A 13,248-nucleotide genomic window follows, 5' to 3' on the forward strand; every position below is an offset into this window, starting at 1 on the left:
TATTATATTGATTATGTAAATATAATCTAAATAATATAATATAATAATAAACCAGCCTTCTGAGACATGGAGTCAAATTCTCATCTCTCACCTCGTCCTGGGGAGCCCCACAAATTCAACAGGGTGGGACAGATGAAAGGCTGTGCTGCAGACAGGGATCAGAAGGAATGTGCACAGCAATTCCATTTTCTGATTTGTAACTTTGTATTTCCCAAATGAAGGAAGAGAAGCTGAAGAAGAAGTTGAATGCAAGGCTGGAATTAGCCAAGTTCCTGCGGGAGACCATTGCAGAGATGGCCAAAAGGAACAAGGCAGACACAGGAAAAGGGAAACAAGTCTCCTTTTACCTGCACGAGGTAGGATGGCAGCCATGGCACAGACACACCTTTAGAGCTGCTGCCTGGGGCAGAGGGCAGGGGATTTGTACCAGGACTGTGGGGACAGAGCAGCAGTCAGCTGCTGTTCCCTGGGTGTCTCCCTGCCCACCCCAGGAATTCCCAGCCTGGCAAGGCACACCTTTCACCCCCTGGAACTTCCAGTGGCTGCTCAATAACAGTTTCACTGTGACTTTTAACTGTATCTCCAGCAGGGACAGGAATTCCCCTGTGAGGAGGGGAAGGGGAAGGGGGGAAGGTTCCCCTGGGGATCCCGTTCAGCTCAGGGCTCTTTGTGCTTCCCCCCAGCTCCGTCCCAGCGGCCAGCAGCCCAGCACACAGGAGATTGTGCGTTTCTCCAAGCTCTTTGAGGACGAGCTGACCCTGGAGCACCTGGAGAGGCCCCAGCTGGTGGCCCTGTGCAAGCTGCTGGAGCTGCAGCCCCTGGGCACCAACAACCTGCTGCGCTTCCAGCTGCTGATGCGGCTGCGCAGCATCAAGGCCGACGATGAGGTGAGTCTGCAGCAGCAGCCAGGAGCTGCCCACACCCCCTCACAGCAGGGCAGATTGGTGTTGATGAGAGTCAGATCCTCCCCAGGACACATCCCAGAGGAAAACAGAATGAGAGCTCACCTCCCTGCAGCCTTACAGTCTGGCATTGCAGATGTTGCCACTAGAACATTTCCTTTTGGTCATGCTAACTTAGAAAAAAGGGATGCTTTTTGATGTGCAATTTGGTTATTTGGAAAATGGAACCAGACTTACACGTGCAGACCTAGTGGCCATGAGTTGCAGCAAGGGAAATTTCAACTTGATAAGAAAAAAAATTAAATCAGTGAGTGGGTAAACAGTGGAACGGGTTGCGAAATCCCCGGGGTTCAAAGCACAAATGGAGAATGCTGAGCAGTTTTGAGCAGGGGATTGAACTGAGGACATCCAGAAGTCCCTTCAGGTGCAGCAGGCTCTTGGCTTGCCCTGTGCCTGGATGGGAACGTTGCTGTTCATTGCAGATGATTGCCAAGGAAGGGGTCAGTGGCCTGAGCGTGGCGGAGCTGCAGAGCGCCTGCAGGGCCAGAGGGATGCGGTCACTGGGGCTCTCTGAGGAGCAGCTGAAGGAGCAGCTGGGGCAGGTGAGTGTGCCCTGGCCTGGGCTGCTGTGAGATTCATCAGAGCACAGGCTCCAGGCAGTGCTCAGGTGCAGCAGGCACAGCTTCCTGAGAGTTCATGCATGAGTTTGAGGCTGGATCCTCACCCACAGGGCTGAGCTCTAAGGCATGAAGGGTCCAGATTATGTCTTAGACTAAAGAGAAAACCAAATAGAACCAGGGCCAGATAGGAGCAAGGTGAAGTGGGGGGTATTCCTAACTCTTCAGACTCACTTTTTCTCATGATGGTAACTTAAAACTGTATTATTCTCACCCACAGAGCTGAGCTCTAAGGCATGAAGGGTCCAGATTATGTCTTAGACTAAAGAGAAAACCAAATAGAATCAGGGCCAGATAGGAGCAGGATGAAGTGGGTATTCCTAACTCTTCAGACCCATTTCTTCTCATGATGGTAACTTAAAACTGTATTATCCAAACTCAAGACTGCTTGAAGGACAGAGTATTGTATTAATAAATACTCACCTAGAGCCAATATGAAGCAATTTTTCCTTCTGTTTTCTTCCAACAGTGGCTGGATCTGCATTTAAAGGAGAACATTCCTTCTTCCCTCCTCCTGCTTTCCCGTGCCTTGTACTTAATAGATGTAAAGCCACAATCTGTTCCCATTCCACAGAGCAAGGCAAGTGGTTTGAATAAAGCTCTTAGGTTAATAGCTCAACCATTATGCATTATAAAAATGAAGGACTTTGATAGAATCTTGTTTTCTGAGCCTACAAGTGGACTGAAGTTGTGACTCTGTGTTCTTCTGCAGACAGCTGAAGCTGCTGGAGTGATGACATCTGTGCTTGAAGGTCAGGAGGCCCTCCTGGATCCTGCCCCTGTTGTACAGGGAAGAAAGGTTAGAAACAGCAGTCTGCAAGCAGGAAAACATGTGCTGAAATCGTTGGGAATTGGGTATGACCAAACCTTTCCAAAGCTGGACAGAACCAATGTTTGACACCACAGCACAGAGCACGAGCAGTGTCTGTTCTTGCACTGTGTGGGTGTTTTTCCCCCCAAGAGCCTCACAGCTGCATGTTCTGATTTGAGAGGCGAGGGAAGGGAGCAGGGATCTGCTGTGGCACACCTGGTGCTGTGCCTGGGAGCAGCTGGTTATTGAGTACCATGGTGCTGGCTCCCAGCCAGGGAGGACTCAACCTCAACCTAAATTGCTTCAGGCCTCAGCCCAGGTACATTCAGCTCAGAGGAGCCAGTTAAAGAGGACTTGTTTTTAGCCCTCTTAGTGAATTTGGGTTCAGTTGTCCAGGGCAAAATGAGCCAAAATATCTGGAGTAAGAAAGCCAGAGCATATGGTTCTCAGCATCACACTGCAGTGAATTCCTTAGATTAGTCCCAGCTGATAAAAGCAGCAGCAGGAATCAAAGAATATTGTATCAACTGCCAGAAATATTTCCACATAGTTAAATTGTGCTGGGGAAACAATGGAAATGCCAGACAGCTTTCACAGAGTTAGCCTTGTCAGAAGGGAGAAGGGCCTGGGGGGTTTAGGCCTTTCTGAGAGGGTTCTGTGACTTACTGCTGCTTTTTCCTTAAAGACTGAAGAATTTGTGTCCCAGCCAACAGAGAAATTGCCATTCTCTGAAGCATCAGTGAAGCCTCCCCCACGAGAGGTGAGCTTGTCAGAGTTCTTACACTTCCCAAAAGAGATTGTTCTTCACACAGCTTGCAGCCAAACCGAGCAAGTTTGGAGTGCAGGATGCTGTGAGTGCTGCTGAGTTCAGAGAGCAGCTGGAGAAACTGGATGAGAGCTGCACTGGGGGCTGTTCAATACAAAGATACCACACATGGCAGAGAGCAGTCAGACTGGGGGGAATTACTGGTATATCCTTGTAGTCTTCCTTAATAATCTGCCTTGGGCCACTGGGACAGACCAGCCTTCCCTTGGGGTCAGCAGGGTAAAAGCCACTTGGTATCTGTAAAAAGATTTCTGCAGTGATTGTCTTTGTTTTGCCCATATTCTTTCTGTGAATATTTGATTTCAATTTAGGTGCTTATGTGCACATCTGGCATGCTGCTTAAGGCAAGTTTGGGAGTCCAGACAGACTCCTATCTCCTTTAACCTGAAGAACTTTGCTCCTTGTCAACTGTTCCTCTCCAGAGCAGCTAAATGGAAAGACACCTTCAGAAAACATTTTGCATTTTAAGAAACATTTGTACTGCCTAAAATCTGCCCTTTTCTTTTGCCCCTAGACCAAAATGGAAGCATCCCAGAGCAGCAAGGCTGGTGCCAATGGAGCCTAACCTGGAGCCAGCACTGGGAGGAAGCAGCTTCCATCTCCACAGCTCCTGCAAAGGGAGCAGGGATTTCCCAGGAGGCTGCTCTACACAAGGAGGCAGTAGCCCTCAGGGGCCTCTCTTCTGTCCCAAGCTTGTTAGCAACTAGGCCACTGCTGTCTGGATGGCCCCAGACATCTCTTTTGTGCTGGATCCTTGCCCTGCTACTTTTAACTTATGGTGTAAATATGTTAATAATGGTGCTGCTGTCTGTGCTGTTCCTGAGCAGGTGTTTGTGCTTAGCAAAGGCAGCTTTTCATGTTAGAATGGCCTGTGCACAGAACAAGCTGGGCTGGGCTCCAGCAAAGCCTGTTCTGCAGTGTGAAATCCTCTGCAGGAACATCCCCACCCAGCCAGGGCCAGCAGCTTGTCCTGAGGGTCACAGCTCAGGCTCTTGGTCCTGATTTGGGTGTTTTAGCCAGTGACCAGCCCACAGCAACCCACGTGGCCACAGTTTAACTGAGGAGGGTGGCCCCAGGGAGGGAGGGAGCAGCACTTGGTGTGGTAGGACTGATCAGAAAGGCTTCAAGCCTTGCTGGACAGGAGCAGCCTCCACCTGTGAGTGTGGGAGCTGTGCAGGTGCCACACACTGTGACAGAATCAGACTTGCACTTTCAGGATCCCTCTGGGTCACAGGAGGGAGCAACCTGGACCTGCACACCTCTCCCAAGGGTGGAGCTTTGGTTAATCCTCACCAGGCTCAGAAACACTCCAAGTGCTCTCCACACTTGCAAAATGACTCCTCACATGCTCAGTTTTTGCCAGACTCTCAGAGGATTCTGAAAAGCTGTTTTTAGCATTTGTTAAATTTTTTACTCTGTCCTATGTAAATACTGAGAAATTACTCACATTATGGATTTTAAATATGTATATATTTATACTTACTGTAAAATTAGATTTGGTGCTAAGTAGGAATGAAATGTCTCTTCCAGAGGTCAGCCAGCCTTTAGAACAACCCGACTGAGAGCCAGTTCTCCAAGCTCAGGTAGGAGCAGCACTTTAAACCCGAGGCCTGAGGCTCCTGCAGCAGCACAGAGCCAGCTGTCAGGTGTCCTGTGTCCTTAGCTCTGTACCTGAACCTCTCCTTGTTCACCCAGCCCGTCCACAGTGCTGGGTCTGTGTCTAATAAATGGAACAAATGTTGTTTCAATAAAATAACACCTTGCTGTGGAGTTGTGACCGTGTTCACAGGGGTCCGAGGATGAGGGAAGAGATGAGGATCTGACTCCATGTTTCACAAGGCTTGATTTATTATTTTATTAGATATATTATGTTAAAACTATACTAAAAGAATAGAAGAAAGGATTTCATCAGAAAGCTAAGAATAGAATAGGACAGAATAACAAAAGTTTGTGGCTCCGACAGAGAGTCTGAGCCAGCTGGGCTGTGATTGGCCATTAATTAGAAACAACCACATGAGACCAATCACAGATGCACCTGTTGCATTCCACAGCAGCAGATAACCATCGTTTACATTTCGTTCCTGAGGCCTCTCAGCTTCTCAGGAGGAAAAAATCCTAAAGAAAGGATTTTTCATAAAATGTGTCTGTGATGTGGAGTCACTGCTGGCTCTTAGCGCCGCAATGAGGGAAGGCATCTCCTCCCCCTTGGTGTTCCAAGCCAAGCCTGCTCCACTCCCAAACCCGCCTGGGGTTTCTCTGGCAGCCTTTGGAAGCCCGGGGAGGTTTGGGGTGAAATGATCAGCTCCTTCATTTGCCAGCCGGCCTGGTGAGCTCCCTGCCCCATCCGAGCGCGGAGCTGTGCCGGCTCCGAGGGTTCAGCCCCTGCTCCGGGCGGCGGGAGAGGAGGAGACTGGGCGGGATGAAGGCAGAGCCAGCCAGCGCCGGAGCAGCACATTCCTCGGCTGAGAGGTTTCACAGATGGAGAGAGAGCAGAGGGGCTGGCGGGGAGCCCAGGCACCACCTGGGCACTGCCCTGCCGTGGGTGAGCCCTGGGTGGGCTCTGGTGCCTCCCACGTCCCCATCCTCCAGCCTTGCACCTCCACGTCACACTGGTGTGTGTGAGAGGTCATGTGTCCGTTTGCCTCCTGTGTTTTCAATTTGGAAAGATCTGGAAGCTGGGACTCTCTCTTCCTTGGATGTCCTGCAGTGACCACCAGTCCCGTGTTCAGCCTGAAGTGAGCACGGGCTGTGCCAGCCTCCCTCCTCCTAGGGGAGCCAGCCTGGGGCAGGCAGAGGCAAGAGAGACCCTTCCCACACCTCTGAACAAACCCATTTTCAGATCAAAAAGCCAGCCAGCTTTTTTCCTCAGCCTCACGGGTCGCTGCTGCCTCGGGGCTCTTGGGGATGTGCCCACTCTCACCTCTGCCTGGCATGCAGGGACCCTGGGCACCTTCCCAGGACCCTGCAGAGGGGAGAGGCAGCGATTCTGCTGCATGACCTCCCGAGCGAGGGGAGGAAACGACCCCCGTGGAGCCCCATAAATCACAGGATTCTGTTCTGCAACGCCGGGCAAACGAAACGCTGCAGAGATCCAAGGCCGTGTGTGCTTTGGCGTGGGGAGAGCTTTTCCAGCCGCGCCGGTGCCAAACACCTTCCAGTCTCCCTGCAGCCTGGAGAAACAGCTCTGTTTTGCGGAGATAAACAAAACTCCACAAGTTTTGTTAAAGTTGTAAAGCCGGTATGTTTATTACATGTGGGAATCGTTCCCTTAAAATGACATAAGTAACTCTGGAAACTCCAGACCCCCTTTTATCTCCCTCTCAAATACATATGCATGCAATTTCACAATAGGTTCATACATATTCATTCCACTGATTTCGAGTGACACTTGCCACTAGTTCACAGGGGTCCGAGGATGAGGGAAGAGATCTGACTCCATGTTTCACAAGGCTTGATTTATTATTTTATTATATATATTACATTAAAACTATACTCAAAGAATAGAAGAAGGGATTTCATCAGAAGGCTGGCTAAGAATAGAAAAAGAAAGAATGATAACAAAAGCTTGTGGCTCGGACTCTCTGTCTGAGCCAGCTGGGCTGTGATTGGCCATTAATTAGAAACAACCACATGAGACCAATCACAGATGCACCTGTTGCATTCCACAGCAGCAGATAATCATTGTTTACATTTTGTTCCTGAGGCCTCTCAGCTTCTCGGGAGGAAAAATCCTAAGGAAAGGATTTTCCATAAAAGATGTCTGTGCCAACTAATTCTTCAGAAAGAACTCCTGGTCAGGTTGCCCTACTCTATCTGCCCTCCTCCTCCCCCCTTATTTCTTGTCCTTTGGCCCTTCGAGAGAACAGGCAGTCAGAGCAAACAGCAAGCTACAGGCTGAACTCAAATATACGTTCCACCTAAATCAAAATGGATTTCTACCCTGGAAAATTCCCACTCTGCCTCAGCACCTTGCCCTGGAGCCGGGGATTTCTGCTGGATTTCTGCTGGATTTTTGCTGGATTTTTGCTGGATTTCTGCTGGATTTCTGCTGGATTTCTGCTGCATTTCTGCAGGATTTCTGCTGGATACTGCTCCTGTGGCAGCGCCAGCCCCCGGGCCGGCCGCCCCCTGAAAGCTGCTGGGAAAAGATGCCCCGGTCAGCATTTTTGGAGGAGATTAGTATTCAGGGGGAAAAGCGGTGATTCAGTGCGGCCCAAGCACAACAAAGGCTGGGATTTACAGCTCCCGGATCCCAGCAGCACATTCCTGCAGCCCTCCTGCCTCTGCTGCAAACGTGTAACAAAGGAGATGGAGCCTGAAGTCGAGTGGGGCAAGGGCTCTGCTGTCAAATCTTGCATGGAGCGGGACGGGGTGCAGGTGGCAATGTCCCCAAGGTGTCCCCAGGGATGGTCCCATCCCACTGCCCACCCTGCTTCTCCTGGTGGTGCCCAGGACAGGGGGGTTTGGGGGAGCTGTGTGCCCCAGCTGCAGCTGCACACATCTGGCTCTGGCTCTGCTCGGCTCTGGGGGGCTGGAGCTGCACCCTGGGCTCCTGCTGACCCCACAGCAGGGTGGGACACGGGGATAGGGGGCTGGGGGATCACTCCCCACACCCACCGAGCCCCGCTCGGAGCCGTGGGAGCCGCCCCGAGGTGCAATGGCACAGGAGGTTCCTGCACGGCTGGCAGGGGGACAAAGCCCAGCTGAGCGCTGGCACAGCAGCCAGCCCTGGGCTGGGGCCAGGAGATTGTCCCGGCCCTGCACAGCACGAGGGCTTTAAAAGGAGACAACGAGGAAGGCGAGGAGTGGAGGAGACAAAGGATGCTGTGAGAGCCAAGCACACCCCACCCGCCCAGGGGCTCCTGAGGGCAGCACCTTCAGCTCCTCCGCGGCTCTGGAGCCATTTCCCAAGGGATCCTGTCCCATCTCCCTCCTCAGCAGAGACCTTGCAGGGGCTGCAGGGGCCCAGCTGGGGGGTGCTCTGCTCCTGCAGCTCTCCCCTAGTGTTGGGTGGGTCCTGTGCGGCGCTGAGGTCACTTTTGGGGTATCCCCATCTCCCAGATTGTCCTCATGGAGAGGATGGCTTTGCAAGAAGAGCAGAGAGGAGCTGAATCTTCCTCCAGCATCCAGGCAGCTCTGTCTTATCAGCCTCCGTGGTTTCTGCTGGGCAGCACCCTGGGGACCCTCCCTGCTGTGTCCCCACGGAATTCAAGGGGCACCCAGCTGCATGTGCCCCTTCCCCAGCCCTGCAGGCAGCACCAGCAGCTCTGCTGCAGCTGCTCTGCTTATTATCATATTTAATTGCCCTCCTGGTAACCCCAGGAAATGAGCAGGAGCCGGCGAGAGCCGCAGTTTGGGATGATGTAAACACCAAGTGCAGCTCTCCCTGCGCCAAGAGAGCTGTGATTTATGTGATTTATGTGATTTATGTGATTTACAGAGCCCCCCCCAGCCCTGCCCCCAGCCTGGGCTGCCACTTTAATCCAGGGCTGCAAATTCAACATAAATCACTTGATTAAAAGCTCTACTTAATTTAAAGGGGGTGGGGGGTGGGCAGAGTGCAGCTGATCGATTTAATTTACACCGGGAAACAGCAACAAGCAGACGCATTTCAAAAGGTTTAAAAAGGCCGGGGAGGCCCCGGTGATGCTGCAGCTGCTTCAGCTGCCTCGGTTTAACCCTTTAAAGGCTCTGGAGGGTCTGGCAGCCCCTTTTACCCTCCCTCCATGCATGGCCAGCCACCCCCCACACCCTATCCAGGCCTCTGTGGGGTGCAGGGTGCTGGAAGATTTTTATGGGAAATGCTGGAGCCATGAAAAAACCAGAATTCCCCCAAAAGCAGCTGAGCATCACCTTCCCAAAGTGCTGCCTGGATGAGCTGGAGCACCCCAGACCCCTGAGGATCCCCTCCCCATCACCACCCACCCCCACCAAGGGAGATGTAAGGGTGGTTAAAGTCTTTTAATAATTACAAGAATTCCAGAATTTCATGACAGAAAGAGTTGACAACAAATAATATTTCTCCGTACAAAGGCAAAATAAACTTTTCAAGTAACAGCGGCCTGGCACCGGCGGCAGGGAGGGGTGGGAGGGAGGGATTCCAGGGAGTGCCCTGTCTGTCTGTCCGTCCGTGGGACTGCAGGGGGAGCACAGAGCTGGGGTGAGGATGTGAGGATGCTCCCAGGTAAGGCACTGGCGGGGGATGCCCGGCCAGGCCAAGGCCAGGCACGTAATGACAACGGATTCCCAAAAGGCATCATCGACACATTATTATTATTATTATTATTGTTTAATACAACCCCATATAAAACTGAAGCAGCAGCAGCAAATTCTTACCGAGGGACCTAAACTGAAATAGGTTTAGAACATAATTTAAAAAAATAAAACCAGCAAAAATAGCAAAATATATGACTTTTTTTTTTTTTTTTATAGAAAGCAACTGATATCTCCCAGCCACTAGTACCTTCCTACCAAACTGGTATATCTCTGGTAACAACCCTTTTTAAAAAGACATGTAAATATATATTCATATTTATACATATTTTTTCGTTATGTACACGGGACTCTGGGTTCAGCACGGGTGGGTTCAGTCACCTCTGAGCAGTGCAGGGCTCCTGCCCCGGCTGTGCCCGGCCTGGGGGCATCCTGGGCAGGGAGGGAGCCCCACCACGAGGGTCCTGGCACGCTGAGGCTCCTGGCACACCAGTGAAGGTTAAAGAACCTTAATAAGGCTCCTGGCACACCAGGGAGGGTCACAAAATACCAATGAGGCTCCTGGCACACCAGTGATGGTTACAGAACCCTAATGAGGCTCATGGCACACCAGTGAAGCTCATGGCACACCAGCCAGGGTGCTGGCACACCAGTGAGGCTCCGGGCAGGGTCCCAGCACACCAGCGAGGCTCCTGGCACACCAGTGAAGCTCATGGCACCCCAGTGAGGCTCCTGGCACACCAGTGAGGGTCCTGGCACACCAGCGAGGCTCCTGGCACACCAGTGATGGTTACAGAACACCAATGGGGCTCCTGGCACACCAGTGAGGCTCCTGGCACACCAGTGAGGTGCCTGGCACACCAGTGATGGTTACAGAACACCAATGAGGCTCCTGGCACACCAGTGAGGCTCCTGGCACACCAGTGAGGTTCATGGCACACCAGTGAGGCTCCTGGCACACCAGTGAAGCTCATGGCACCCCAGTGAGGCTCCTGGCACACCAGTGAAGCTCATGGCACACCAGTGAGGCTCCTGACACACCAGTGAGGCTCCTGGCACGCCAAGGCTCCCCCCCTGTGCAGCTGCAGGAGTCTGGTGCTGCTCCCAGCTCACCAGGTTCTCTTGGCACACCAGCCCAGCTCCCTGTGCCCGAGCAGGCTGTGCCATCCCAGGATGCCTGGCTGGGCTCTTTGGCCACGCATTGCCCACGGGAGAGGATTTCAGCTCAGCCAGGTTGGAACACTCCAGCACAGAACTGACGGAGAAGAGGTTTAAAAACAAAAGGAGGACAGGCCATGAAAGCCCCGAAGGCTTTGGGCTGTGCAGAGCTGACAGGAGCGGCAGGAGGAGCTGGGTGGTTTTGGTTATGTGAGATGCTACAGATGTCTCTGAACCCTTTGTGCACCAGCTGAGCACAACCAGGCTGTGCAGGCAGCGTCCACGGGCACGGCACGGCGTGGCAGCCCTGGCAGTGCCACCCTCAGTGTCGCTTCAGTCCACCATTGCTGTGCTGAGGGGGGAGCTTGGGGAGGCAGGGCTCGTCCGGCAGCGGGTCGTGGGAGAACACAGAGTCCTCTCCCGAGGAGCAGGTGGAGCTGCGCGTGTCTGGGAAGCCAGGGGAGTACTGATCCAGAGGCATGGACAGGTCCAGGTACTCCTGGAGGGACAAACCCCAAGGACAGGCTCAGGAGGGGACAGGGCAGAGCGTCACCCAGGTGCCACCAGGGCCACCTCTCCTATTGACCCTGGGAAACCACGGACAGGTCCAGGTACTCCTGGAGGGACAGGCTCAGGAGGGGACAGGGCAGACCCCAGGGAGAGCCCTTCACCCAGGTGCCACCTCTCCTAGTGACCCTGGGAAGCCATGGAGAGGTCCAGGTACTCCTGCAGGGACAAACCCCAAGGACAGGCTCAGGCAAGGACAGGGCAGCTCCCCCTCACCCAGGTGCCACCTCTCCTAGTGACCCTGGGAAGCCATGGAGAGGTCCAGGTACTCCTGCAGGGACAAACCCCAAGGACAGGCTCAGGCAAGGACAGGGCAGCTCCCCCTCACCCAGGTGCCACCTCTCCTAGTGACCCTGGGAAGCCATGGAGAGGTCCAGGTACTCCTGCAGGGACAAACCCCAAGGACAGGCTCAGGAAAGGACAGGGCAGCTCCCCCTCACCCAGGTGCCACCTCTCCTACCTGGTTGGAGGTCATGGCCACGATCCTGTCCAGGTCTTCCACCAGCTGCTTGAAGGTGGGTCTCTGGGAAGGGACGGCGTGCCAGCAATCCCTCATCATCATGTACCTGTGAGGGCAGGGCAGGAAGGGGCTCAGCCTGGGGACCCCCAGCCACGGGAGCAGAGAAGCACCAGGAATGTGTGCCCAGTGTCCCTGGGCCCAGGCTGGACCCACGGCCAGGGAAGATGCTACTCCAGGGTGATCCCCCATGTGCAAGGAAAGGAAACCCTCCTGCCTGCCCTCACGACCCAGGGAGGAGGATGGACACAGTCTGGGCTGGTTTCTGTGCTGGGATTCCCTCCTGTCCAGGGAGATGCTCATTATTGCAAATCTGGCTGACTGATGGTTTTGCAGAACTGGGACTGTAACTCCCAACATCTGCCTGCCACCCTCCATGCCCCAGCCCACGTTCTGCACCCAGCAATGGCACTCAGAGACCTCAAAGCCCTCTTGCCCATCCCACTCACAGCTCGTTGGTGCAGTTGCTGGGCTTGTCCATCCTGTGACCTTCCTTCAGCAGCTTGAAGAGCTCCTCAACGGGCACGCCGGGGTAGGGTGACCCACCCAGTGTGAAAATCTCCCACAGCAGCACCCCGAAGGACCACCTGGGAACACAGGGCAGATGCTGGGGCTCCAGGGTGCTGACACCCCGCCGGACCCCAGTTTGAGGCTGGTTTGCTGGGAGGAACAACCATCCACAGCTTCCATTCACTCTGCAGGATAAATGAGTCCCAGCACCAAACACAATTTGGATTCCAAAGGTTTGGTTGGCTGGCACCAATTGTAATTTCATTAAACCAAGGCAAATCCCACCCATGCATGTCCCCAGCAGGCCCTACTCACACATCACTCTGGTGGGTGTAGATTCTGTCAAACAGAGCCTCGGGGGCCATCCACTTCACTGGCAGGCGACCCTGGAGCACAAAACCCACAATGGCTGTGAGGGAACCTGAGCCCTGCATGCCTGGGGCATTCCCAGCACAGACTGGGGCCTCCCCACGCCGCAGAATCCCCGGCACAGCACTCACATTCGTGGTCTTCTTGTAGTAATCGATGTGGTGGATGTCCCGGGCCAGCCCGAAGTCAGCGATCTTCATCACGTTGTCCTCTGTCACCAGCACGTTCCTGGCTGCCAGGTCCCTGTGGATGCACTGACCAAGCACAGGGCTCTCAGAATTGGAGGGTTCCCTCCCCATGATGGGATGTGTCACGGACATGTTTTATGAAAAATCCTTTATCATTAGGATTTTTTGAAATCCTTTCATTAGGATTTTTTCTCCTGAGAAGCTGACAGGCCTCAGGAACGAAATGTAAACAACAATTATCTGCTGCTGTGGAATGCAACAGGTGCAGCTTTGATTGGTCTCATGTGGTTGTTTTTAATTATTGGCCAATCACAGCCCAGCTGTCCTGGACTCTCTGGTCAGCCACAAGATTTTATTATCATTCCATTCCATTCCATTCCATTCCATTCCATTCCATTCCATTCCATTCCATTCCATTCCATTCCATTCCATTCCATTCCATTCCATTCCATTCCATTCCATTCCATTCCATTCCATTCCATTCCATTCCATTCCATTCCATTCCATTCC

The 13,248-nt window shown here is 53.1% G+C and overlaps 2 protein-coding genes across 2 annotated transcripts in view; one reads left to right on the plus strand and one right to left on the minus strand.

Moving 5' to 3' along the window:
• Positions 1–4,988, plus strand: part of LETM2 (leucine zipper and EF-hand containing transmembrane protein 2) — a 14,446-nt gene extending 9,458 nt beyond the window's left edge. The window contains exons 5-11 of the mRNA XM_014310853.2: positions 222–356; positions 684–887; positions 1,385–1,504; positions 2,049–2,159; positions 2,292–2,378; positions 3,076–3,150; positions 3,731–4,988. Of these exons, the coding sequence (XP_014166328.2) occupies positions 222–356; positions 684–887; positions 1,385–1,504; positions 2,049–2,159; positions 2,292–2,378; positions 3,076–3,150; positions 3,731–3,781 (783 nt within the window). The 3' untranslated portion in view covers positions 3,782–4,988. The remainder of the gene's footprint in view (positions 1–221; positions 357–683; positions 888–1,384; positions 1,505–2,048; positions 2,160–2,291; positions 2,379–3,075; positions 3,151–3,730) is intronic.
• Positions 4,989–10,419: 5,431 nt separating this feature from the next.
• The window catches only part of LOC102033908 (fibroblast growth factor receptor 1), a 14,952-nt gene continuing 12,123 nt past the window's right edge, over positions 10,420–13,248 (minus strand). The window contains exons 9-13 of the mRNA XM_031064497.1: positions 12,682–12,804; positions 12,497–12,567; positions 12,121–12,258; positions 11,615–11,720; positions 10,420–11,086 (exon numbers count right to left, since the gene is read on the minus strand). Of these exons, the coding sequence (XP_030920357.1) occupies positions 10,910–11,086; positions 11,615–11,720; positions 12,121–12,258; positions 12,497–12,567; positions 12,682–12,804 (615 nt within the window). The 3' untranslated portion in view covers positions 10,420–10,909. The remainder of the gene's footprint in view (positions 11,087–11,614; positions 11,721–12,120; positions 12,259–12,496; positions 12,568–12,681; positions 12,805–13,248) is intronic.

The sequence above is a fragment of the Geospiza fortis genome, unplaced genomic scaffold, assembly GCF_000277835.1.
Source record: "Geospiza fortis unplaced genomic scaffold, GeoFor_1.0 scaffold371, whole genome shotgun sequence".
Taxonomy (NCBI): Eukaryota; Metazoa; Chordata; class Aves; order Passeriformes; family Thraupidae; genus Geospiza; species Geospiza fortis.